Source organism: Uloborus diversus, chromosome 1 (genome assembly GCF_026930045.1).
Source record: "Uloborus diversus isolate 005 chromosome 1, Udiv.v.3.1, whole genome shotgun sequence".
Classification (NCBI taxonomy): Eukaryota; Metazoa; Arthropoda; class Arachnida; order Araneae; family Uloboridae; genus Uloborus; species Uloborus diversus.
In genome coordinates, this window is record NC_072731.1 from 200,362,648 (window position 1) to 200,388,820 (window position 26,173).

At 32.2% G+C, this 26,173-nt stretch overlaps 1 protein-coding gene across 1 annotated transcript; it reads left to right on the plus strand.

The window, feature by feature from the left end:
• The first annotated feature begins 1,817 nt into the window (after nucleotides 1-1,817).
• LOC129224314 (uncharacterized) lies at nucleotides 1,818-23,377 on the plus strand. The gene is made up of 6 exons (XM_054858754.1): nucleotides 1,818-2,019; nucleotides 4,581-4,651; nucleotides 11,024-11,187; nucleotides 13,443-13,500; nucleotides 21,089-21,232; nucleotides 23,125-23,377. The coding sequence occupies exons 2-6, from the start codon at nucleotides 4,582-4,584 to the stop codon at nucleotides 23,226-23,228; spliced, it is 540 nt and encodes a 179-aa protein (XP_054714729.1). The 5' UTR covers nucleotides 1,818-2,019; nucleotide 4,581; the 3' UTR covers nucleotides 23,229-23,377.
• Nucleotides 23,378-26,173: the final 2,796 nt, after the last annotated feature.

A 26,173-nucleotide genomic window follows, 5' to 3' on the forward strand; every position in this document is an offset into this window, starting at 1 on the left:
AGACAGAAAGAATCCTTACTTAAGACTTGATATCTGAAAGAAAGTTAATTTTGGCAGAAAATTAAATTTGCTGCTAAATATTCCTAATTGTTCAAGGAACAAAAATGCTTTACAGTACAATTTTCAATAGCGTTCATTAGAAACACATTTTTGCACGCTAATGGCTAACAGGAGGAATCTGCCCTTAAGAATAGATGACAGGAATAAATTTAATTCTGGCAGTAATTAAATTAATTATACATCAAAATGGTTTTACTAAATGAAGGAAATTAAACAATTTACTCACGATAACAGATTTCTAGTTGACGCAGATCTACGCACGCTAAAGGCTGACAGGAACAATTCTGACAAAAGTCAACACGTCTGAGAAAAATGATTGTTAATTTTGGATAATTAAGTAACTCAGTAGCTTTAATTATGCAAGGAAAAGGAAACATCTAAACGTTTCACAAAGGATAAACGTTTAATGATGTGAATACATGCACGCTTACAGGAAAAATCCTTAAGGACGTCTTAAAGAAATGTACGTTAATTAGGCGGGAAATTAAAAGAAGCCTAATAGTTTCGATTATTCAGGGGGGGGGGAGCAAAAATCTCAAGCACACGAGAAACGTTTATTTAATGCACACTTATGCAAGCTAACGTCTAACAACAATTCCCATATTATATTAGATATCTGAAAGACGTCTAAATATGGCATAAATAAATATAAATTTTGTCCGGATAGAAAGTACAGATGCACAGAATGATAATCTAGAAAAAAAACCTAAGGCCTAGTCATAATAAATCTTAATACATGCTTTTAATTTCATGACCGTTGTACTGTCCAACTACAGATTGCATGGAATTTTCAAACGTCCAGATCAACGAATCTATGTGAATAAGGGGGAAAAGTAAAAATTTGATGCGCGTATTCCGCTCATTTGAATGAGACTCTGCTTCTGCAAAAGCTGACATCGGTAAAAAAATAATAAATTTATCCATTTCCGGCTGTAAAACGGTGTTTGTCATTCCATACAATCCGTGGTCAGACAGTAAGCATAAATAAAGGAACATGTTCTTTTTCAAAATAAAAAAAACAAAAAGATACAACTTACTATAGTCACATCCAAGAAAATGTTTCACTTACTTTCATGCATATTTAATTGTAAAAATCTCATCATAATAAATACATTAACACATTACTCATTACTACATTCTTCAAGCCATTTTTTAAACCAAGCACGAGGTACAGGAAGAATCCTTGTCGCCAAGTCTTAGAATGATATCATTTAGCGCCAAAATATAGGGTTGCCTCCCGTTTATCTGTCAGGATCGTTCCTGCATTGACCGATTTCCATAAAAAACTTTTTTTGTTCTTGTTTACACAAGTTGAAAGCACGAGCATACGGAACAATTGCCAATAAATTTCTCATGAAAGTGAGTCACAAATATTTTTCTCCATTAAAATGTAATTAGATTGAATTTTGACTGTTTGGATTTTCAGAAATAGAATAATCAATAAAAAAATAAGTAGGGCCTTTTTTTTTTCAAAAAAGTATAGAGAAGTGAGCACTCGTGGCTTACGTTCGACGAGCACAACTGGTAGCAACCGGTTAGGAAATCACGTGACAGCTAATGATCACGTGCTCCAATCAACTGCTTAGAATGGTAACCGGTTGATCATAGAACATTGCGGTTAGTACCGATTAATTATCAGTAGACCGGTGAGGTTCGTCGAACGCAAGGTAGAGAGTAGGGGAAGGGAAATTACTAGAATTTTGTTTTTTAAAGATGGCATTATAAAATTTGCTATCTCCTGAATCCTCATTCTTATTTTTCTGCCGAATTTTAAGAAGCGCAAAATTCAAAACACTTGTTTTACTTATCGCCTTGCAGCATTTGATTTACTTCAGTTTTAGTTATATTATTCATGTGTAACAAAAAGCATTTTTTTTTTGTTTTAGTTGTGCGGTGAACTTTTCAAATTTATGGTCATATAAACGTCATTGTATTAAACCCTATCGTCCTCGGATAAAGGTAATTTTCATTTCCCCTGCAGTGAAACGGGATTATTGAATGAAAACAAATAATTTCATTTCATTTGAGCCTCTCATTTTGTACTATATCTGGCACTGTAAAAATAAATAAATAAATAAAAAATTATCTGCATTAGAATTACTCAGATAATTTTATAAATTTTGAATTTTTTACAGGGCCAGAGTTGCTTAAATCAACTGGTTAACAAGTGTATGAACCTAGTGCATAAAAAGTTTTTATGATAGACAGAATGGGTTGAGTTTTAACGGTTTGATTTTTCTTTTTTGAATTGGTGTATTCAGTTATATCTGATTGATGATATTTTTTTGTGGCCGTCCTTCCAGTAAAGTTGTTTTAATTTTCTTAAAATATTCATGAGAGTCATGAAATGACTAAAACCGTGTTTTTGTAAAAAGTCGAAATTTCAAACATAGGTTGTAAGAACCCTGCTATTATATGCAAAGATTTGCTATTTTAGCTAAACCTTGCAGTTTTCTATCTAGAAAATTTCGTACTATTTATAGATATGAATTGTGCTTATGAAGTAAAATTGCTATCACATGCTAGCTTATATTCAAAAACCAATTGTCAAAATACATTTATTTAATAAATAATGAGCCCATAAAATTTAAATATGACAGAAATAATGTAAAACATCTGAAAATATGTACAAACATTCCTGTTTTTTTTTTTTTTTTGCTGTGCCTTGCCATTGCGATCCGAGTAATTTTTCGCACAGTGGAAGAATAGTATAGGGGCAATAAAATGCTTTTTTCATAAATTTGAGGGGGTGTTTTTTGAGATATTCAAATTTAAAAGTAAAGGTGAATGATCTTGAAACTTAAAATCTGGAAAGAGTTGCCTATGGTTTTTGAAAGTTTATTCTACAGAAAGAACGCACATTTAGAATTTTTTTGCAGGCTTTTATTTTGAATAATTTTTAAAATAGGCACCTAAAAATGGGTATGATTCTTTTTTATGTGTTCTTTCATACCAAGTTTTATTAAAATCTGAAATGATAAGATCAAAAACTTACTATTAATATTATTATTATTTGATCTGACATTGAATTGCTTGTTATTATTCAAATATTTTATTCACTGAGATGTCCGATGGACTTCTCTTTATTGCAGATCTTAATTATGCAGATGATATTGCTAGGGGTATCCCTCCTCCCCCACCAAAAATCACAACCCCTTTTTAAAGAGACTGAAGTCCTTTAAAAATAATTTCTCTAAAAATTTCAATGGTATGATCTGATTCATGAGCACCCCCGTCCCCACTCGGACATCCATGTTTTAGCCATTAGCATTTTTAAAATAAATTGCTGGAACATAAACTTATCATGATGGCTCATCTCTGTGGCAGATGATATACCGTGGGCTCCGATCCCCCTAGAGCAAATTTAATATGAATCTTGTAATGTTAATTTGATTTGAGGGGATAAGATTAGCCATAAATATTTCTAGTTCGGCTAACTTTTGCTGTTCCAGGTACATAGGTATGGTTTTTTTAAAAATAAAGTTAAAAATATAAATATTCAGTCACAGTATTGTTAGTAATTTCAATTCCCATAAATTCTGCTTTTATATACATTTCGTTAATTTGTCTGTGAACTATCGTAAATAAATCTACAACTTAATATAGTTCTGTTGTACAAAAATTACTCAAAGCACTGACAGCTCCTTTAAATTACAATTCTGTGACATAGAGGTTACAGTAAATACAGGAAGGAAAAATGCCTTTCAAATCAAGAATATAGTCTTTTGCTGTTATCAATTTCAAAATAACTTTAACTTAAACCCCCTATAGATTTTTTTTTGGCATGCCAAATTTAGCTATTGTCTGTGAAGATCACAATATTATCAGAGAAAATCCAAGTGAGGAATGGTATAGACCAGGATATTCTGACGAAAAAGGGGTAACTATTACAAAAAAGATGGTATTTACCTATGGAAACACTGTTAAGGAATATACTGGAACAAGTTCTAAGAAAAGCTGAAAATTTTGGTATTTTCTGGATTATATAGCCTAGATTTTAGAGTTTAGCATTTGAAAATACATCAACAACATAAAGCTTCAGTTGGGAACATTTAAACAGTTGGCTAAGCCGAGGGACAGTTTTATCCTGGGTTCACTATAGTGGGTTTGAACTGTATCAGTGCACTGGAGAGTATTATATTGGGGGTACTAAAATTTTGATATCAACAAGCCCTAAAAGTAACATTGTAAAAATCAATGACAGTATGACCCCGATTTAACAATTGTCAAGGGACTGGAAAATGTTATCATTAAATCAAGGAGCATATGCATTCAAAGCAGTTAAATCCGAATAAATCGTTAAATCCAAGTTATACTGTATATGCAAGAAATACGTAACTTAAATACACATTTTGTTGAAAAAGAGGCTGTTACTGTAAAAATTTTGCCAGAGTAGTGTTTTAGTGATTAAAATACATTTTGAAGTTTTTATCTCAAAATATTTTTCATTTTATTTTAGTCCAAAACTCCAAAAATAGAATTTAGTGTTTCATTTATTATTTTTTCCTTTTCTAATGTAGGATGTTGTCAAGTCACCAAATATACGAAGACTCCAAGGAAAATATAAATGCTAATCTTCATGGGAAACTTAGTAAGTTCTGTCTGTCATTAGAAACATTTTACATTCCTTATTAACTTCTTATAATAAATTTCAAAAGACAATTAAAATGCACTTTTTTTTCTAAATTCCATTGTGGAGTCAGGAAACATTTTCGATGCAATAAATTTTACCTCTTTAGTTAACTTTGATCTACCTCCTTGGTTTAAGTAACATTGACATGGTTGATATTCAGAACTTAATGTATGAAACTATAGGCGAATGCCAATTTGGACTACCAGACATCTGTTGTATACACCTCATATTAAAACAGTTTGGGTTAGAACATGTATAAAATTTAAAAATATTTAACATTTTTCTAAATAACATTTGAAAATATAAAAAAGGAAGGAAAATTACAAACCAATAATTGTTATCATTTCTTGATTTTAATTTTATTAAAGACAGTTTAATAAAATAAGCATTAAGTTCAAGTTTTTCAGAAACCACTATCTGAATATTTGGTTCCAAATTTGATATTGTCACTAATCATCCTTTTCGATTTGTAACATTGAACAAAACAACAGGACTCATGGATCAACTTCTTGGGCTGGATGTGGGCCATGGATTGGGCGCTTCTCTCTTAATCTAATTGGGTTTTTGAAGTTATTGAGAGTTGACTCATTGACAAGTACAGTCAATGAGTCAACTCTCAATAACTTGAAGTCCCAAGGGACAAGCTAAAACCTTTGAGTTCCTTTCTAAGCCATCTCAAGAATAATTTTTATTTTCTTTTTAAGGAATAGTGCATAATGGGTAGACTACAACACCTATAAATTGGATAAAATTAATTATTAGTACTTCATAAAAATATCCTTCCAAAAAATAAATTTTATTAAGATACTTTAAAAAGAGGAATTATTTTTGTTTGCTTAAAATTTTTTTTGGTTCTTAAAACTTCAGTAAGTTTGTATGTCGTAGTCCTAATTTCTTTTCTCTTGATTTCAGTTTGTATTGCTTTTAAACATCTTTTGTTCTTAAAGCAGTTTATTTGAGTCGTCCGAAAAACAGGGTTGCCACGCACCGGGAAAACCGGGAAAACCTGGAATTGTCAGGGAAAATGAAAATGGCCGAAAATCAGGGAAATGTCAGGGAAAATGAAAAATTGCACATATCCGATCTTCTTAGCGCGGCCTGCGGTCTATGACGTCAAAAAAAAAAACTTTCTGCCTTGTTTTTTTCGCCGCCATTCCCTTCCCATTCGTCGTTTTCTCATTCCCCTCTTCCTTTTTCCCCCTGCAGTTCTTTTTATCAACATCTCTGCCATTGGCACGTGCGCCATCGCCATAGCAGTCGGCGTGCACCATAGCAGTCAGCGGCGGACATGCGCAGAAGGTACTTCTTTTCTTCCTCGTTTGAGCCATTGAGCTGGTTTGAGCGGGCTCTGTTTAAGCGCTGCTTGTTTACGTCAGCAGTTCTGAAGTTGTTATGATGCACAGCACGTTGTTTTGTCTGGGAGTGCCGACTGACGTTTTTAATGAGCTGCAATAATCTTTTCATATTTTATATTATTTCTTTAAATTAATTAATGTAATCGTATTATTCTAAACAATTTTGTTCTGTAAATTTAGTTCATTAGACAATTTTAAACTTAGAAAGTTTCTTTTTTACAGAAGTATCGCTAATCTTTTAGTATTTTGGTAGTGATCTTTTAAGACTTCCAATGCGCTTCTTTCTTTCAAAATAAAAGTAATCCGATTAAAAAAAAATCTGCACATCAGAGAAGTTTCTGATCAATGCTCAAACTTTAACTTTATGACAGGGTGCCCACAGGAGTGATTATGGCGAAAGTTGCGCCATCAATTTTTTTTTTGGGGGGGGGGGATTTTTTAATTATTTATTTTACTTTATTTTTATTAAAATTATTTACTCATATTATTTTCATCTGTGTGTGTGTATTTTATTGGGGAGCTAGCACACTTTTTTTCAAAACAATAATAATTAAAAATAAATAAATAGGTTAACAAAAAATAAAAAAAGAGGGTTAAAAATAAAAAAAGCGCTAAGGCGTTCAGAAATATTGGGGGGGGGGGTGCTATTTAACTTGGGGGGGGGGAGCACCCCTGTGTTATGAGCCACAAACAGGGGAAATATGTGAAGCTAAAAGGTGCATGATTTTTTTACAGGCCAAAGTCTAAAAGCGCTTTGAGTTCAATGGATTGGAGAGGTAGAAAGCAATAATTGAAAAAGTTTAGGTTTCATAAGTTTTAGTTCAGATTATTTTAGCAATTAACTTTATTTTTGTGATACAGATGTCACAATTGCTAATTCTGCAGTTCTTTCACTTGATGTAAGGCAGTGGCTCCTCGCTATTGAAAATTAGATATGCTACATTTACATAAATTGTTTATTACAGTGATTTGCTTCACTTGTGTTAGTACATTCGGGGAAGTTCAAAAATACACTTTAAAAAAAAAGGTTTCTCCTAGAAAACAGGACACCACTCAATGTTTTTAGACTTGTGGATAGTAAAATACTGGAGGAATTTTAACTTCCTATTCCAACTGAAAGAGGGTGCTCGACCCCCTCCCTCAAACTTCATAAGTATGAGGAGGGGGTTAAAAAAATTCATTGAACTGAATAAACAATGTTACATACTATAATCTACACGAGTTATATGCATATTCATTGCAATAAAATAATTACTTACATAAAAAAAACAGCTGTGGAAATTAAATGTTTCTAAATTTGACTTTTTCTATGCTAGAGCTAATGTTAAATGGAGGGGTCATTGAGCACCCTCCTAAAATTTGAGCAAGAAGCTAAAACTTTTACAGCACAATACTATTAGTAAGTCTAAAAAAAATAAGGGGTGTCTTGGACTCGAGCCGACAGAGAAAAAAAAAATTGAACCACCCTTAGTACATATTTTTGATTATTTCAGCTTGAATAAATTAAATTTGGTAGCCATTGTTTGTAAAGTTTGAAAATGAGGTAAATTTTATCAAAATTTGAGATATATATATTAATGTTGCAAGATGAAGGTGGAGATTGATAACCTGGATTTTTTCTCAAAACCACCTGGAAATGTCAGGGAATTTCATTCTTGAACTTCTGTGGCAACCCTGGAAAAATAAAGCCTCCTTTTTTTCAATTTTACTACTGCTAAGTCTCTCTCAACTAGTCAGTATAAAAATTTTAGGTTGTCATACACGGAAAAAAGAAACCCAATTGGCTGCTTCTCACATAATCTTACACCACCATGTGCTATTACAAATAAATTATCCCCATCACACAAGCTGATAAGCAATGCAATGTGTAAATGGGGAGAAAAACTTTTTTTTTTCTTGCTGTGGCTGCATTTTTATGCATAAACTGGAAACAAAACTCTGGTAAACATTTCGACCTAAAAGGAGTACAGTCGAATCCCGACTTACGCGAGGAAGCATTCCAAGATCCCTCGTGTAAGTTGAAATTTCGCGTTGTAGAGAAGGGTATGATTAAATTTTTTTATAAACATATCTAATTATTTTAGACATTTGTTAACACCACCTCAAACTGTTTTAAACCACTCCTTAATTATACTTTACCATTTCTTACATAAAGAACTGATTTTTATTTGTATTTGTAAAAAATTCTAAAAATTTCTAAAATGTTTTAATCAACATAAAATACTGTTATGATGCACAAAATCGGTGATCAACGAGAAAGAGAGTAAAAAAATAAACCAGTACAGTAAGTACAGTATATATTAATAATAAAACAATGTACTATAAGTAAACGTAGTACATGTAGGGTGAATCGAAAAATAACGAAATTTCGAATCTTAATTTGGATTACCCACCAAAAGCTGTGCATGTGTAGGAACAATGCGCATGTAAAATATTATCAAGTTTGAACAACTCCTTGACGGTCCTACCAAGGCTTGAACTTCTCAAAAAATAGGAAAAAAGGTCAATTTTCCAAAATTTTTATGAAAATGATAAGGTTCAAAATTTTTGTTCTAATACCATTCAAATGTTTCCTTTTAATACTCTTTCCATTTATCTTCAAAATTATTAACATTCTTTTCAGTATTAGGTTCACAAATAATTTTGTAAAATTTCGTGCAGAAACCTTTCGTGTAGACTTTTTTTCAAGTTTTTTTGCACATTGCAATATTTTTTCTTTTAAAATCCAGTTGTGTGTTTTTTTTTTTTGCAATGAGTCTGCAGAATGCAGTTTTAAATGGAAATGAAATTATACTTTATTACATTAACAGCCCGGCACCTATGACAAGGAGCGTAATTGCTTCAAACTGGACAAGTGATAAATTGTCGCACCTGTCTAGCAATTTACCTATTGGACCTGAAAATTCACATGAACCAGCAGTTTCACCATCAAGGAATGCGAACAGGTGGCGCAAAGTCTGCTCGCATGCAGTTTGCAGATTAACCATTGGACAGGATGCCCAATTTTATGCTCTATGGCCACAATTTCACCGTTCATTTTTCTGGCATTCGTGGCTGTGCTATCACAGCCAAAAGCTAAAAGTTCCTTAAGGCTTAAATAAATTTTCAGTGCAAAAATCACGTTGCTGTTGCGACATGTTTTTCCATTCCAGAAGTTGGCGTCACTTATTATTGGTAATATGGAGATTATGAAAATTATTATTGCACAGCAGTTGAAAATAAAAAAGTTTAAGGGCCAATATAGAGCTTCTGTAATTATAATCAGTATAAAGAAGTTGAATTAAATCACGTTAATGCTAGATTGTGTTTTTTATCTGCCTTTCAATAACTGTTATTAGTTAAATTGGTCACGTTTATTAAAATTAATATAGTATGTACTATTGCGCAACAATATTCCTGTGTGTTCCAGCATCAAACCAAAATACTCCACCCCCATTACATGTATTATTATTACTTGCCTGTCCTTGCCTTTCTGCCATTTTGGCCTACCCTGGACATTCATCCTGGCTACGGCCCTGAGTTACTCTCAGCTCATAAGGCTCGTGAATGTCTTCCCAAAATTGCAAGGTGAAAACAGAGCTAACAGTTTAAGGAAAAATACAGCAGAGGGAGATAATAAAAAACACAGCAAAGCTAAAACAAGACCAACAAGGGGTTAGACTTTCTGACACATCTAAATTTTATACATTTAATGACTTAGTGCGTTTGTTTGGTGGATTTTTTTCATTTTAATATAAGTATTAGGCAATGAATTGTTTTGTTTAAAAATATATCATTTTATATTTCAACAATGTTGGTTTTTGACTACGGTTCACGCATTGTTTTGACCAGTTTGTTGAAAAATGAAAAATGTTGAAAATGAGGCGTGACATATTACTTATAACGGAAAAGTACTGGATCTGAGCTGTGTAAGCTTACGTGGTTTATAAAAGATTAACAAATATTTTCGACTGAAATTGATCCTTTCACTTTAATACAATAATATTTGCAAAATCATAAATTCAAAAAGATTTTATGTGGTAAGACACATTAAGAATTAGGGTTTGAAAAGCTTTTTAAGTACCTTATTATTTTCATAGAGTTTTTGGGTTATCTTTAGTTAAATGGAATTTTTAGTGATTTGTTCTTGGTTATTTAAACAGGGCCATTAACAACATTTAAGAACTGTTGTCCTCACTCTAATGAGCATTTTTCGGAACTAATATTGTGATTGTAATTGGCAGGTTTTTTTTTGGGACTTATGTACTTATTCCGATGAAAATTTGTAGCATTTCTCGATGCTATTTCAGAACTTGTCTTTTTTCTATTGATGTTTAATTACATTCCTAATCATTTAATGAAAAAGGACCTGCATCACTTGACCCTGGTTCCTTTCTCTGCTGGAGAAAGATGGAACTATCAAAATAGCTCAAGCAGTAACAGTTTGGTCCGATGAAGATCAAGATTTCCAAGTGAATGTTGACTTGATTTTAGAATTGTTGTCCTGATTTGAACGGTGATTTTTAGAAATTACCTCTGCAACACCAGACTGTTGTCATTATCCTAATAGAATTTTTGTTCTCCAAATTTCCCATTTTTTAATAATTTTGTCCTGCAATGCCGGATGATGCAGCTAGTAAATTAAAAAATAATTTTTTTGGTTAGTTTTTCAAATATTTTCACTTTAAAAGAAATTTATAAATGTTTAAATAAATATTGTTCATGTTTGTCTATTATTTCAGACTACATCCTAAAAACATAGAGGTGCTTAACACCTTAGTCCAGGCTGTATAACATAAGATATGTGGTGGTTAAATGTTTAACTTAAAGAAAGATTGAAACACTGCTTCCCTCTTCCCCCCACAACTACTGTTGCTTTTGCTTTAAATATTTGCATTGCTTATTAAAAATATTTGAGTTCACCCAAATTGCAGTTTTTAGTCGATCTGGCATTCAAGAAATATTTTATTACTTTATTTATTTATTTTTTTTTCAGATATTCAACATTCTCATACCAGGCTGAAAAGTCAAAGTCTAAAGAATTTTAAAGATTCTACAAACATTAATCAAATCAAGAAAATTGCTTCTGATTCATCATGCGATGAAAAATTTGCCTTCAAAAAAGATATTTTATTAAAAAAGGAAACAGTAGAAAATGAAGTGAGTTTCACTTGAAAATTTTCAAATTTGTTTGTTTTTATGAATAATTTTTCTTTCTCTCCCTTCTCTTTATATTATACCGGGTGGTTATGAAATCAGTATTTTTATTTGGACCTGTCTGTAGTGAATAAATAGTCTGAATGAAACAAAAATCCGTGCACTTACTAATCAGGAAGGGGAAGAATAAAATAGAAAAATAGTTGTAGCAATCACCAACAGTTGGGACTTTTTGATACATAATGAGTAATACAAGAAAAAGAATCCTCATATATGTAATAACGAATGATCGAGTAACGCTACTGATGTCATCAACAATGAAAATTCCGCCAGGGCAGGATAATTTGTTAATATTTTTAGCAGTGTTTGAGATGCAGAGAAATGCTTTGTTTCAACAAGGCTGAACTGGATCGGGAAACTTAACTGTTTTACTCTGGGTTGTCCTATTTTGTCCACTCCAGAAAAAAACCGTCCTGGACAAAATGTCATTTTGTTCATTTCGTCCATTATGTCCACTTCATAAGTAAACTGAAAGTTTTGAGTTAAAAATTTGAAGTTTTAAAATAATAAATATTTATACAGATTTTTCCTATTCAAGTAATATTTTAATATAAAAATAGCATACACATATCTGTATATAAACAATTGATGGTAAAATATTTTAAAGTGAAAAAAAAAAGTAAGACCAGTTGAAGTTTATTTAAGTGTGTTAAGAAATCAAATGAGTGTTAAAATAAATTATAATGCATATAATAGAATTTGTAAAACAAGCACATCAGCTGTAAATTTTAAGATGTTTATCTGTGACATGGAGGTTTATAACCCATAATAAGTGCATTTGTAAAATTAAAAAGTAGAAATAAAAAGTTTTTAAAGGTTGGAGTTTCAAAACACTAAAAATCATATTTAAAAAAAAAGAACTACTTGATATTAATAAAAGCAAAGTTTGCATGAAGTGAAATCGGTTCTTGCAATCCAAATACAAATGTGAGGATCAGCAACAGGCTCTGACTAGGCTGTTCCTTTTCAATTTATTAGTTCCCAATGAAGATTAATGGCCCTTTTAAAGCTATCTACCCTCTTGCCTAGTATAGCCTCTTTCGGTACACTGTTCTGAGTACCCACAAACCTACTTTAGTAGTAATTCTTCTTAATTTGTATGACATTAACATATCCATAAAATATGTGAGTACAAATATTTTACAATGGGGTGACATCAATAAAAACTCGAAAAATATAACAGTTATAAAATATTTTTAGTCTATAAATCTTTGTTTTGTATGTATGTCTCTAAGCATTTCATTTGACTTTCCCATTATGTTTAATTTCTACTATTGCGTATAATAGTCTAATCATGCCCAATAGCATATTCACATTGTTAAATTTCATTACTTTTAAGTAAATTATGATCTAAAATTAGCTGCACCAATGTGTAATTAAAAAATTTATGAAATTATAAGGCTGATGATTCTATTTTAGTTAAATGCATAATAGTTAAATTCATAATAAAAAATGTATTAGAATAATATACCAATATTATTACACCATAACAATAAATTTATGTATGTATAATCAGTTTACTTTTCATTTCGTCCATTTTGTCTAGTTTTGTCCATTTCGTCCAGTTTCTTCCGGCCTCCCGGACTTTTTTGGACAAAATAGCAACCCTGGTTTAACGGGGTAGGCTGTCATTTTAGGAGAATGGAGAAACAAAAAAGTGGTCAACAACGAACGCTATCTACTGGAGTTTAGGGTTAATCCTCTTGAGTTAGGTTTAAAATTTCAACTATCAAAACATCACCAAACAGGAAATTGCTTTTTGAAAATTGTTACAGATAGATTGCACTTGCGTGTGGCGATGCCGATCAAGTTCAGGTTCCACATACCCATCGAGATGGAAGACGCAATCCAGGCAGTGCGCCTCAAGCTCAACTGCAGAATGTAATGCCTCAAGAGTGACGCTTTGCACATATTGTGTTAAGTGATCTTTTATGTTTATTGAGGTTTGCCACACATCTGGTCAAATATTTGGTTAGAATTTTAGATCAATATTCTATATTTGGTGCATCCCTATATTTTACCATTTCACTCTACCCCACATTCCCATTACTGCTCAATTTGGCAGGTCGGCAGCTCTGCTATAAGTAATCTCGGTTTATTTCTTTTTGAAATTTATACAACAGCATCGTTACTAAAATGTTTTATGCTTAATATTATGAATATTTTTATTCCTACAAATATGTATTCAATTTTTGAAGGAAAACCACAGTGATGTTTCAGACATTGAAGAAATGCATATTTATGAAGAACAAGAAGGTATGTACTTAAAAATTCTTTTACCACTTGGGCATGGTGTAGGATATCATTTTTGCCAGATATGTTTTACTGTCAGAAAAAAAGATTTAAATGTTATAACCCATTAATGCTTGACTCTTGGAACTGAAAATTTCTGCAGAACTTATACAGTTCAAATTTTTTATGAAATCCAGTGTTTCGAGGTGTAACAAGATTTTAAGAGCTTCTTGTAAAAATGCTGTATTATTCCATACATTTTATACAATATTTACTTAATCATATTCTAGAGGGCCAATGTTTGGTATACCTTCAACAAAAAAAAAAATGCACACTAAAATTAAAAAAAAAAACATTGCCTTGATCAGAATTTTCAGCACTAACAGAAGAGGAAGGCTTTTTGAGAAAAGTAGATGAAATCAAGGTAAAGGCCGAATTCTGATTTGCCATAGCTAGGGTTACTAGTTTGTCGCACCGCGACAATTTCTGCATTGTTTTCATGATTTTCATAGTGCTTTCTTAAAATCCATAAATTTTTGAAAAAGTCACGATTTATGCAACAATTGTTTAAATTTAAGTTTTATTTTGTCTTTTTTTTTTAACATTACTTACGTTTCAATAGCCATTCATACTCTCCCGAAAGTTCAAAGTTATTAATAGGTGTCCGAAATATTTAGAAAAGAAGATCAATGACAAAATACAGTAAAACCTGTAAAGTTGACCACCCTTGTAAGTTGACCACCTGTCTATGTTGATCGCTTTTGTCAGGAACGGAATTAGTCCTATCTCATGTAATGCAGGAAAACCTCTGTAACTTGACCACCTCTCTATCTTGACCACCTGTCTATCTTCACCACTAATGTTCGCCAAATTTGGTTTGGAGTACTGTAAAAAACCCTTTGTAAGTTGACCACTTGGTTTATTTTTTTTTTTTTACTTTCTTCAGCAAATTATTTTATTATTTATTTATTTATTATTATTATTTTTTTCATAGCTTTCTAAGAATGTTTTTAATGCTTTGATGACAGAACAACATTTTACTAACTAAACAGCAGCATAAAGCTTAATACTGCTCTTTATTCTCCAAACTTGTTTTTCATTTGTTCTATTTCAGATTGCTTTTTGTACTCTGTTCAATGAAAATAGGTGTCAGTAGAAAAGTTGTCTTTACTTTCAGTTGCAATATGTTGTGACAACACAGGAATTGTGCTAAAAAGAGATCTTGTACATTTTGATTCCGCTGCAACAAAATATGTAGGCCCTCTCCCTAGTGACCAGCAGTGTGTATTAGTAAAGTAAATAAGTCTTAGTGATAGTTTTTTTTTTTTTTTCTATTTTTTCTTCAATTTCTAGGGCCGTTAGCCCCTTTAAGGACGCAGGCCTATCGCACTGCGGGTACGCAGATCTGGGCTTGCTAATGAGTAAAGTTACATGTTTCTGGTGCAAGGGATAAGAGATAGGATATTTTGATTTTGCCTTTATGAACTGGGAGAGTCGAGCTTGTTGCTCTTTGTGCTATAAGTTTTACATAAAAAGGCTTCAAAAAGAAAGTTAGCTGAACTTCAGATTAATAAAAAGTATGAAATATTAAAATTAACTGAAAATGGAAAAAGCCAGAGAATATTAGCTGGCATATATGGAATTTCTAAAACTAAAGTGTCTAATATAGTTATGAACAAGGAAAAACGAACAAAATCATTTGAATAGTATTTTTAATTATTGTTTCACTTTCAATAATGTTAAACAATGTAAGTGAGTTGAACAGAAAGAGTAAGGGTGAATTCCTCAAAAAATGAATACATGGTGCAAGAAATGACCAAAAAAAAAAGTAAAATAAAATAAATTATTACCGCCCTTTATAAGTTGACCACCTGTCTAAGTTGACCGCCAAAGTACTGCACCGCGAGTGGTCAACTTACACAGGTTTCACTGTAACAATAAAATTAACTAGAGACAATTTTAATTAATATTGAGTAGGATGGTGAGTGAACGCAGTCAACACTGATTATTAAGGAAACTCTAAACCCTTTCTTCGAAATGTAACAAGATAGCCAAAAGATCCTATGTCCTTTCAGCACAAAAATGATTGATTTGAAAGGGAGTCAGTACATTACACAGAATCAGTACCTCAGCCACAGGAGAGTTTTGCAGTTAAAATCCCTCGCAGAACTCCGTGTTTTTTTCTACAAATAAAAGGGGAAAACAAAATTTAAACTTTTCCAAGCAGAACAAGGGCAGAATATAGGGGGGTAAGTGAGGGTTCAAGCTCCCCTTTAGACCGGGATCTGAAGGGGGTTGAGCATGCATGGAAAGGCTGACGCAATATTATTTCTGATTATTGTTACAGGCACGATGGTGATTATGAAACCACATGTCGTCGCCCCCCTGGGTGGTCGACAACCCCGGGGGAGGGGGAAAGCAGTGGGGGGAGCCGTTTACTAAAACACTCATAACTCGCAAACTATTTGAGATAAAACACTGAAAAAAGTGGCAATCGACGCAACAAAACAAGGACTTCATAAAAGCTAAATATGACTATCATCATATCTTTGTTAGTTTCTGAGTAAAATTCTATTTTTCACAAACAAGCAAAAATTTTGAATAAAATACATATTTTTTTTTTCAAATTAACTAAATTATTTAACTGTTTAGGGAACCAATAAAATCTGAAATATCATTATCCAGTTTGTTTAAAATTACTTAATTATTATCAAAGCGTTGAAAAGTGAAAAAAAAGCAAGCTCAAAAAGCATTTGAGGTTATTCACAAAAAGAAAAAAAAATGCGGAATGTACCTTGAAGACTCGACATAAACCAAAGAAAATTTTGTGGCTCTCCTGTTTTGGCGGTTTTATTTCGTAATATTATCAAAACAATGTCCCAGTTAAGTAATTACTTAATTATTTAACCTTTAACGTATTATAGCTGCTTAGTATGAGTCACAATGGCACTTTTTAAAAAATTAAAACATGCAAGTTTGCAGGTACAAAGTAATTACGGAAAGGATAAACTATCAGGATAACCCTTTTGCAGATTTTCCACCTGAGTTATGAAGCATAGTGAGCGAGGCTATTGCCACATAAGAAGCATCAAAATTTCAGTGGAACGTTAAAGAAAATGTGAATAGTCTCTTATCCAGAGAAGTCCTGCAATGGCAATGTCTTCAATAGCGACAGCAGAACAGCAAAAGAAAACCAAAAAGCATTCAACTTGGGAAACGTTAGCTCAAAAATGATGTTAGTATTAGTACATCTAAAAATCATTCCCATTCAATAAGCCCAATGCTAGGTTAGGTTCATCAGAATGGTTCACTGAAGCAGAGCAAGAGGTCCGATTTCGTGAATGTAATTGAAAATGATACTTCTTGCAGCAAAACTCTTGAAGAGGCACCCTATTTCAAGAACAAAGTTCAAGTTATCGATGAAATGACTCTGGTTCATAATGTCCCAAACACTACTTTCAAATGCAGCAAATATTTTGCAGGTCTCCAAATAAAAAATAATAAAATTTTCTCTCTAATAGTCAAACTACACGAGTGGACCTTAAACACGATCGGTGCATCTCACTGTCATTTTCATAACTTGAAAACCAGAAGTTCAGAAAAGTTTCCTTCGCTTATAAAAGAAATCACTAGTTACCAAACCAGTGGTTTCGTATCATAGCCATTCCTGAAAATAAAAAGAACCTTTAAAAGTACATTTCAGAGTATGTAATATGTAACATATCTGTTCCTGCATCCAATCAGCTTCTGGTGTCTGGTAACTCTGAAAACGAAAATGAATATTATTTAAAATCTGAGAGTCAAGTAATAAATTTCTCTGAAATGCCCGAGTCCAACCAGGACGAAGCACGCAACAGAATCTATCTTCCTGCATATGATTCAGTGTAGAATAGGGGAAAAAGTAACTAATAGTTTATAGATCAAAAACTAATGAATTCTTATTGGCAATCTTTGTTAAAGGACATAGGTTGCCATTTCATGTGCTGGCGTTGTGGAAAAGAAAAGAGCTTTAGGATGGCATCTATCTTCAGGAGCACTTACGGAAAAAAAATCTAAAATTTTACTAGCTTTTGATGCATTTTCTGACTGCAATTCAACAAGTAAAATAGGAACAAAAAAGTATGCTTTCTCTTTGTCAAAAAAGTCGGAAACTGTTTTTCGTACACTAGAGTTATCATTAAAACAATATCTGAGTGCTTCAGAATTTCAACTGTTAGAAGCTGTATTATAAAAAAATTCTCAAGAAAATAGGTATTTCTTGGGAATGCAACCATTACAATAATTTCTTATCATTCTATAAATATAATATCAGCTCTCTACCATGCTCCTGCAATTCTTTCCAACGTGTGCTAAGAAGTATTGCTCAACTGTACTATTGAATCAATTAATCTGTACCTTAGCAGTGCCTTTAGATGCAACCAAGTTTGGGTTTCACTTGAATGAAAATAAAACAAAAAAGTCCCACACCTTATGATACAGCCAGTGTTACCAGAGAGTTTAATTCCACCCTGCGCAGCAAGAATTGTAAATAATCTTGTAAATGTTTTATTAATCTTGCTCAGTATCTTGATGTAAATATTGTGCTATTAAAGCTAAAGCAAAAACCCATAAACTACAAAATACTCGGAAGGGAACGATTCAACGGAACAATTAAAAGTCAACAAAAAAGAGTATGATACAGCTTTCAGAATTTCTGATATATTAATGCTTTATGTATGCATATTGATATTCTGCAGTTATTTTTTAACACGCATTATTTTACTAATTTTATTTAATTAGTTTTTTTAGAACTCTAGTGTATAATTTTATATTTATATTCGTTTCCATAAAAGCTCAAAGATGCTTCTCATTTTTTATATTTATTTAGAACATATTATTTCTTGTATCATTGTAATTTGTTGGGTAAGTTATAAAAAAACAATATCCGCAAAACAATACCCGCAATATTCTTTTGTGCTAATTGAAAATATAAATTAATTAAATAAATAAAAATTATATTTGAATTGAAACTACTGTGGGCCCGGTTCCCTAGTTCCTCTCAAATTTAAAGCCGTATATTACAAAATTAAAGCCATAATTGAATACTTTGCAATTAAAATAAGTTTGTAAACTGAAGAATGAATAGTTCGTCATAAGGGTAATAAGGCTATTTTTTTTCTCCTTAGCATACTGCCGTTTTATTCAATGTGCTAACTTAGGCAGTGCTTGCATTTTCTATTTCGCTTTTTAAGGCTCACGTTGGTAATAATTAAGTAGTTTTAAAGAAACTAAATGGTGAAGTTTCAGAGTTTATTGATTCCCTAAACGGTTAAATAATGTTAAAAAAGAACTTATCTTTGGAAAAAAAGCTTTTCGTATTTTATTCAAAATTTTTTCATGGCTGCTAAAAAAGGAATTTTACTAATAAACCAACAAAGATAGAACTATAAACATATTTAGGTTTTTCAAGCCCTTGTTCTGTTGCATCTTTTGCCACATTTTTAGTGCTTTACCTCCTACGGTTAGCAAGTTATGAGTGTTTTAGTAAATGGCATCCCCCTACTGCTTTCCCCCTCCCCCGGGGATGTCGACCGCCGAGGGGGGTTGACGACATGTGTTTTCATAATCACTATAAGTGCCTGTAACAATAATCAAAAATAATTTTTTCGTCAGGTCTTCCATGCATGCTCAAACCCCCCCCCCCCCCCCCCCTTCAGATCCTGAACTATACTACGAATAGTGTTCGAGCTTGCTACTGTCATTTTGTTTTTCAACGCGTTAACAGTACTTAAATAGTTTTAAGAAACTGAATAATGATATTTAGGACTTTATTTGAAAAAAAAATCAAACAATTTTGATTTGAAATTTATTTTGGTCAAAAAAAGTTTGTTTTGCTCATTTTATTCAAAAATTTTGCCTGTTTGCGAAAAATGAAATTTTACCCAGAAACCAACAAAGATAGGTCCATAATCATATTTAGTTTTTATAAAGCCCTTGTTTTGTTGCGTCGATTGCCACTTTTTTCAGTGTTTTATCTCAAATAGTTTGCGAGTTATGAGTGTTTTAGTAAACGGCTCCCCCCCACTGCTTTCCCCCCTCCCCCGGGGTTGTCGACCACCTAGGGGGGCGACGACATGTGGTTTCATAATCACCATCGTGCCTGTAACAATAATCAGAAATAATATTGCGTCAGCCTTTCCATGCATGCTCAACCCCCTTCAGATCCCGGTCTAAAGGGGAGCTTGAACCCTCACTTACCCCCCTATATTCTGCCCTTGTTCTGCTTGGAAAAGTTTAAATTTTGTTTTCCCCTTTTATTTGTAGAAAAAAACACGGAGTTCTGCGAGGGATTTTAACTGCAAAACTCTCCTGTGGCTGAGGTACTGATTCTGTGTAATGTACTGACTCCCTCTCAAATCATTCATTTTTGTGCTGAAAGGACATAGGATCTTTTGGCTATCTTGTTACATTTCGAAGAAAGGGTTTAGAGTTTCCTTAATAATCGGTGTTGACTGCGTTCACTCACCATCCTACTCAATATTAATTAAAATTGTCTCTAGTTAATTTAGGAATTAATTAGGGAAACCAGGTGTTATGTGTATTTTTCCTGCATCTTGATGAGCTCAGGACAGCTTCATCCCTATTCTCATAGGGCTTATGACACTCTTCCCTTAAATTTAGAATTTCTGTAGAGTGGTTTTGGAAGAGCCTAGCTCTTATGAACAGTGATCACGCCCCGTACAATCAGGATTAAAAACTAAACTGGTCAGGATAGCTGTAGTGAAGCTGGTTATTAAGTAAAAATATGGATAATTTCATATATATTCAATTGTACTATGTAACATTTATTTTGAGTATATTATTGTTAGAAAGAAAAACAAAAAGTCGAAGAACAAAATACAAATTTATTGGAAATTGTCTGGGATCTAGGTGAAGTTTAGCATGTAATATAAATCACTCTCAAAAAGAAAAACAGGAAAATTTAGTTGAAGACCACATTTTAGATCAATTGCCTGTTCCTGAACATGAAAGAAAGTAGATCCATGTTGATTTTCCATGTCGCTAAATTTATCTTCCTTAAGAGTTTTCATTGAGGAATGGTTGCTTTTTATTTGTTCTTAGTGGGCTGATAAAGAAACTTTCTAGAACATCCAAGGTCCTCACTAGCACACAACACCTCCGTGTGGGAGAAAGCGTTCAGTTGGTTTGTTTTGGTTATTTTACTTAGCACCATTTATTGGAGCTGCATAGAATAACAATAAATTTAGATTTGATTCCACAGAAACATTCACAGTAAGTTTTAAACTACTTTTAAATTATTCAAGTTACTTAATAAGCGATGAGATATTGTATAATATTTAAAATAAATATTAGTATTTATCAGTGTCTATTGGAAGGTAAAAGTTAGTGAAATTTTGAGTCCTCTAAGCTGCATAGAGTAGCAACTGTTAGTTGATCTGCTGCTCCCTTTTCTGTTATTTCTCAGTATAATCATGCAACCAACTGGCGTTCTGATCATCCGTTTAACTTTTTCAGCTGCATATTTTCTGATATTGCATTTTCTGTGTCATATAATCATAATTTCTATTGTCTGTTTAATACTTTGGGAAATTCTCATGTATTTTCCTTTTAGATAATTATGAAGACATAATTTCAAAAGAAGACAGACTTAATCAATCGGACATAGACTATTTCTTTCTGGCATGCTCCAATTCAACATTCAACTACTGTGAAGAGCCTGAAGATAGATTACCATCACCTATTTATATATTTGAAGGTATTAAAAAAATAGACACCGTCAAACCTGGTTATCATACCTGGATGCCAAATCACTTTTCTTTAGTCCCAAATCTATGGCATATGATCTCAAGCTTAAGTTGCTCCAAATTTGACAACTGTGTATTGTGAAATTCTTGTTACTATAAAACTAAAGGGCCATTCCATGGAAATTGATCATTTTGTCTCTCATGTGATGCCTTATATGTTTCATTTAAAAAATACTTTAAGATAGTAATGAACAATTTTTTTCTGCTTAACAAATTACAAACTTGTGTGTGATTTCTTAAGCAAAAAATTTTGTCATCACCCTTTAAAATTATTACTTTTTAATGAAATATATGAACCGTCATGTGCGGGACAAAGGGTTGACTTTTTTGTGGAATGGCCCTGAAAACAATAGGGTATGTGATAATTTTTTTTTTTTAACTTTGACTTGCACATTTAAGATGCACTGTACTTTAGCTACTGGGAAACAAGTTTAAAAGTTTGAAAAAAATCCAAAAAATGACAATTTCCTAAAATTTTTATGAAAATACAAATGTTTAAAATTCCTGTTCTAAAACCATTCAAATGTTTCCTTTTAACACTCTTTTCACATATCTTTATGATTACCTACATTCCTTTACAGTTTTTGCTGCACAAATAAGCCGTACATTTTTGTGAAATTAACCAAAATTCTATTTTTTTTACCATTTATCGTACATGGCAATATTTTTCCTCTTACCGTCCAGTATATTTTTTCCTCAACAACTGTGCACTGTTTATCTCTTTGTTGGAAATGCAAATATATTTTGTTGCATCAATAACCGAGAACCCACCACAAGGAGGTGGTTCCAGTTCATGCTGCTCTTCCCATCTACCCAGCCAAGAAGGATAGTTATTACAAGACTTACATTTAAACTTACTGCACGAGGTTAAACGAATTTCAATGTATGGACAAGGGTATGAAGTTGTACTAATGATTCAGTTTTGGCATTATGATTGTAAGTATAAAGTTGCTCTTCCATCTCTTGCATCTACCTGATCTTTTGCCTCGTATGCCTTTCTCTGATTTAACTGCTTTACATTTTGAGTGTCCCTCACTGCTATGACCAATAACAAATTCTCCAAATTGGCATAGTAGCCACTTCTTTGGATCAACAGATCCATAATGTTTAGGCGATGATCAGACAAATGACTTGTAATGTACATTGTGCAACTTTCAATAAGTTGGAATTTCATTTCAATTTTCGTTACATAGAATGACATGAAAAATAATTTAAGATATGACTTAAGAATATCCTCGTATCTTATTAGTTCAGCTTGAACAATATACAGCTCTGTAATTCCATTAGCCCACGTTAACAAACACTGATAAGTGATATGTCATGAATTTCTGACAGCAAGATCAGGGTCACATTTTCTTCTTGTATTACTTTGACAATATCCATCAAGGTTTCTCTCCTCTATTTAGTACTCCTAGATAAGCACCTATGCATACACAGTCACGTTTTTGTAGATGTTAAACATTTGATTTGGAGACAGACTGGAATACCAATAAAAGTAATTTTGAGTGGCATGAATTGAAATTTTGCTGTGTTCATGCATTTGTGTACCTTATAATTAATTAGTGTAATCATAAAATGCTTTTAGGCAGTGAAAACTTTTTACCATTGCTCATACTATTACTTTCTCCAACAATTTTATTGCATACATTTTTTAAGGAGTTTTGTTAAATAATGCTTTTATTAAAGTAAGACAAAACGTTAGAAGAAGCACAAATTTGTAAAGAAGCACAAATTTGTGCTTCTTCTAACGTTGTCTTGTCTTACTTTATTGTTCAGCACAAAGGTATTTATTTATCTAATGCTTTTATTGTTTAAAAAATATCAAGTTTTTTCTTGTTTTCAGAACTTACTGACAGTTCAGATATGAATGATTCTGGTGTAGACAGTAAGCTGTACGAAGACACTGCTCTTATTCCAATAGAAGAACCATTAGAGATTTCAATTTGATTTTTAAATTTTGAATGTTGTGTATAAATATTACTCTCAAATTTTTAATGGCATTTTAGATGTTTTGTAAAAGTTCTAAATTAAAATTGAAAATAATGTTTCATTCAAAAAAGTGTTTATAAAGCTATATGGTTATGTAAATTACAGAATGAAATTTAAAATGTATTAAAGGTTTTAGTATTATTAATTCCCTGTAATATTGAGTTAGTCAGTTTATTACTTTAATGTCTCATGGAGTATTTAGTTATGAGACATAAGATATTTTATAATGATTATGGAAATAATTTTTTTTTTGGCAATGAATATTGTTGATGATGAACGATTCTATTATGAGAATCATTTTGATAAAATATCGATAGGATACATAAATGTAATCGTTTAATTTTTTTTCCTTGTGATTTTCGCAAAGCTGAATTCACCTTCAGGGTTCATACATGGGCGCCCATATGCAAAATTGCAAGGGGGGGGGCTCAAATATTTCCCCCGTGGTTTAGCTGGATATTTTTCTCGTGGAAACTGATTTCAGGACAGATTAGAGTTATTAAAATTTGACATTTTTAATAACTTATTCATTAATGGCTGGAGAAGAAATGTTTTTACATTTTTGCCAAGAAAAAAGTACTAAAAGCAAGGAAGTTCAAATCCAAGGGGGGGGGGGCTTGAGCCCCCCTATTTGGGCGCCCTTGGGTTCATACTGAGTTTTTAGAAATGAAGGAGTTTTATAGAAGTTTTGAAGAAATACCAGATTTTGAAGGATAACTTTTACTATTTCATTATTGCTATTTCTAAATCATTCTTTAACACAATCACTCAGCATGTTACATCAACTTAAGTATTTTTATCATAGAACAACTCACTTCACAGACAAACACAGTTGGGAGCGTGGTGGGGTGAAACAGCATAAGAAAGGAAAGACCTAAACAAATAAAACATCAGACTTCATATTTGACGGCATCAAAAATATGCAAACTTTTCTGCCCACAAATGTTCAAAAATAGATTTCTCAACGAGAGGGTTCAAAAAGGGTCCAAATACAGTAATTTATCTGTAGCTTTCAAATGCTAGTTACAGTTGTAAAAAAGGCATTTTTAGCCAACTATAACCAAAACAACGTGAAGGTTGACAATGGTGCAAGACTGGTAAAAAAATCTTCATTTATAAATGGCAGCACTTACAACAGCATTAATGAGTTCCTCAAGTAATAGTTGATCTCAAAAATCATTCAAGCAATTTATTCTAATACTAAGAGCATTGTTGTCTAAAAATGAAGGGGGGGGGTTATGCCGTTGCATGACCCCCCTCCTCGAAATAAAAAATGAATACAGTAGAGAACCAATTATCCGGGAAGTTTGGGACCATCGCTATCCCGGATATCTGAATTTTCCGGTTTTTTGGATCGCTAAAAAGATCTATTGGCCGATTGCTTATAAAACTCAAATTATTGAAATTTATAGTAATACATATTAAAATAATAAGAAAACAGTTCAGAAATGCTTATAGATTTTGAAATATTAAAAACTACTTGTGTGAGAGAGAAATTTAAACATGTTTTAAAACGAAAGAAAATAAAGTGTTGGTAGTTTGGTGTTTGAATCTAGTGGTTTTTAAAATTTGGGGTTCTCAAGGGACTTTTAAATGCTTCTTTGAAAAGGGAATGGCAAGAAACAAGTTTTTGAGCGTAAATGTGTGGTTTTTCTACTACAGTGTATAAATTAATTTGTATTCATGAACACGTTTTTTTAAATTAATTTTTTGTAAAGTTTTGGTGTTTGCGATTACGGTAGTTATTAACTTAATGCAAAAGCAATAGATATCAATATCAATAAAAATTTGATTTTTGAGTTCTTGCAGAGTTATTACATTCTTGCGTTAATTGATTTCTAGAATTTAGATCCCACGATCAACTTTGCAGAAAATTTGCGAATCTGGTTTTTAGCGTTTCCTGCAATTTTGTGACGTTACTTATGCTCTAAACAGCTTTAATGAAAGGCCATTCAATTAAATAGCTTAGGACACGACAATATCATTTCTTTAGTTTTCAGTTGGAATAAAACACGAAAACTTCCGACTTATAAGTGTACTTTTTAATTCAAGAAAATATTTCGGAAATTTTGCCCCGCGTAAAGTATAACCCTTTGAAGTTCGTTTTTGTAAACATTTTCACAAGCTATTTGTGAATAATATAATATTTATTAAGAAACCGTTCGTATTCTTTTAGGTATTTCAAAAAAATGCTTTGTGTTTCAAAAATTGCCAAATATGCTTATTTTTTAAATATGGCGGGAAAATCGGCAAAAAGGTGCTGTTTTTCTGGTTTCCCGTTTTTTTGGTTCCCGGATAAAAGGTTCTGCACTGTAGTTTTAAATTTATAAGGCGCTTTTTGAATATGTTTCAGTCTCATTCTTTTGGAGGTTCTTACTGTTTGGGGAGGGGGGGAGCTATGCATAGGGGGTATCTGTTACTTTTTGAGTTTTGAAATCCATGACTTCTGCTCATAGCTTTCCATGACTCACGTTCTTCAAATCCATGACTTTCCATGACTTACGCAAGTTACTTCATTTGACAATGACATCAAAATTGCGCATAAATATAAATAGAGACTATAAAGCAGTATAACTTTGTTTTAGGAAAATATCCTTTTTGTCTCAGCTATGTAAATAAATCTAAGCAAAAGCAGCAAAAAATATTCAACTAAATATGTATATGAAAAAGAAATGATGCAACAATTTATTGAGACAAAAAAATTAAGTATGAGGATTTAAGAACATTCAAAATCTAAAATAACCCATTATCTCCCCAAAGCGTGAGTGTGAAATTGTAAAATACAAATTTAGTAAATGCATTAAAATATTAAACAGAAAAAAAAACCCCTTCAAAATACTCAATTCCAGAGTCATCATTGCTAAAGATAACTTAGTAATAAATCTGAATATGATCGGTGTAAT

Coding starts and splice junctions, on each gene's coding strand:
- LOC129224314 (XM_054858754.1), top strand. CDS start 4,582: ATGTTGTCAAGTCACCAAATATACGAAGACTCCAAGGAAAATATAAAT. Junction 4,652..11,023: donor TAATCTTCATGGGAAACTTA/GTAAGTTCTGTC, acceptor TTTTTTTTTCAG/ATATTCAACATTCTCATACC. Junction 11,188..13,442: donor AGGAAACAGTAGAAAATGAA/GTGAGTTTCACT, acceptor CAATTTTTGAAG/GAAAACCACAGTGATGTTTC.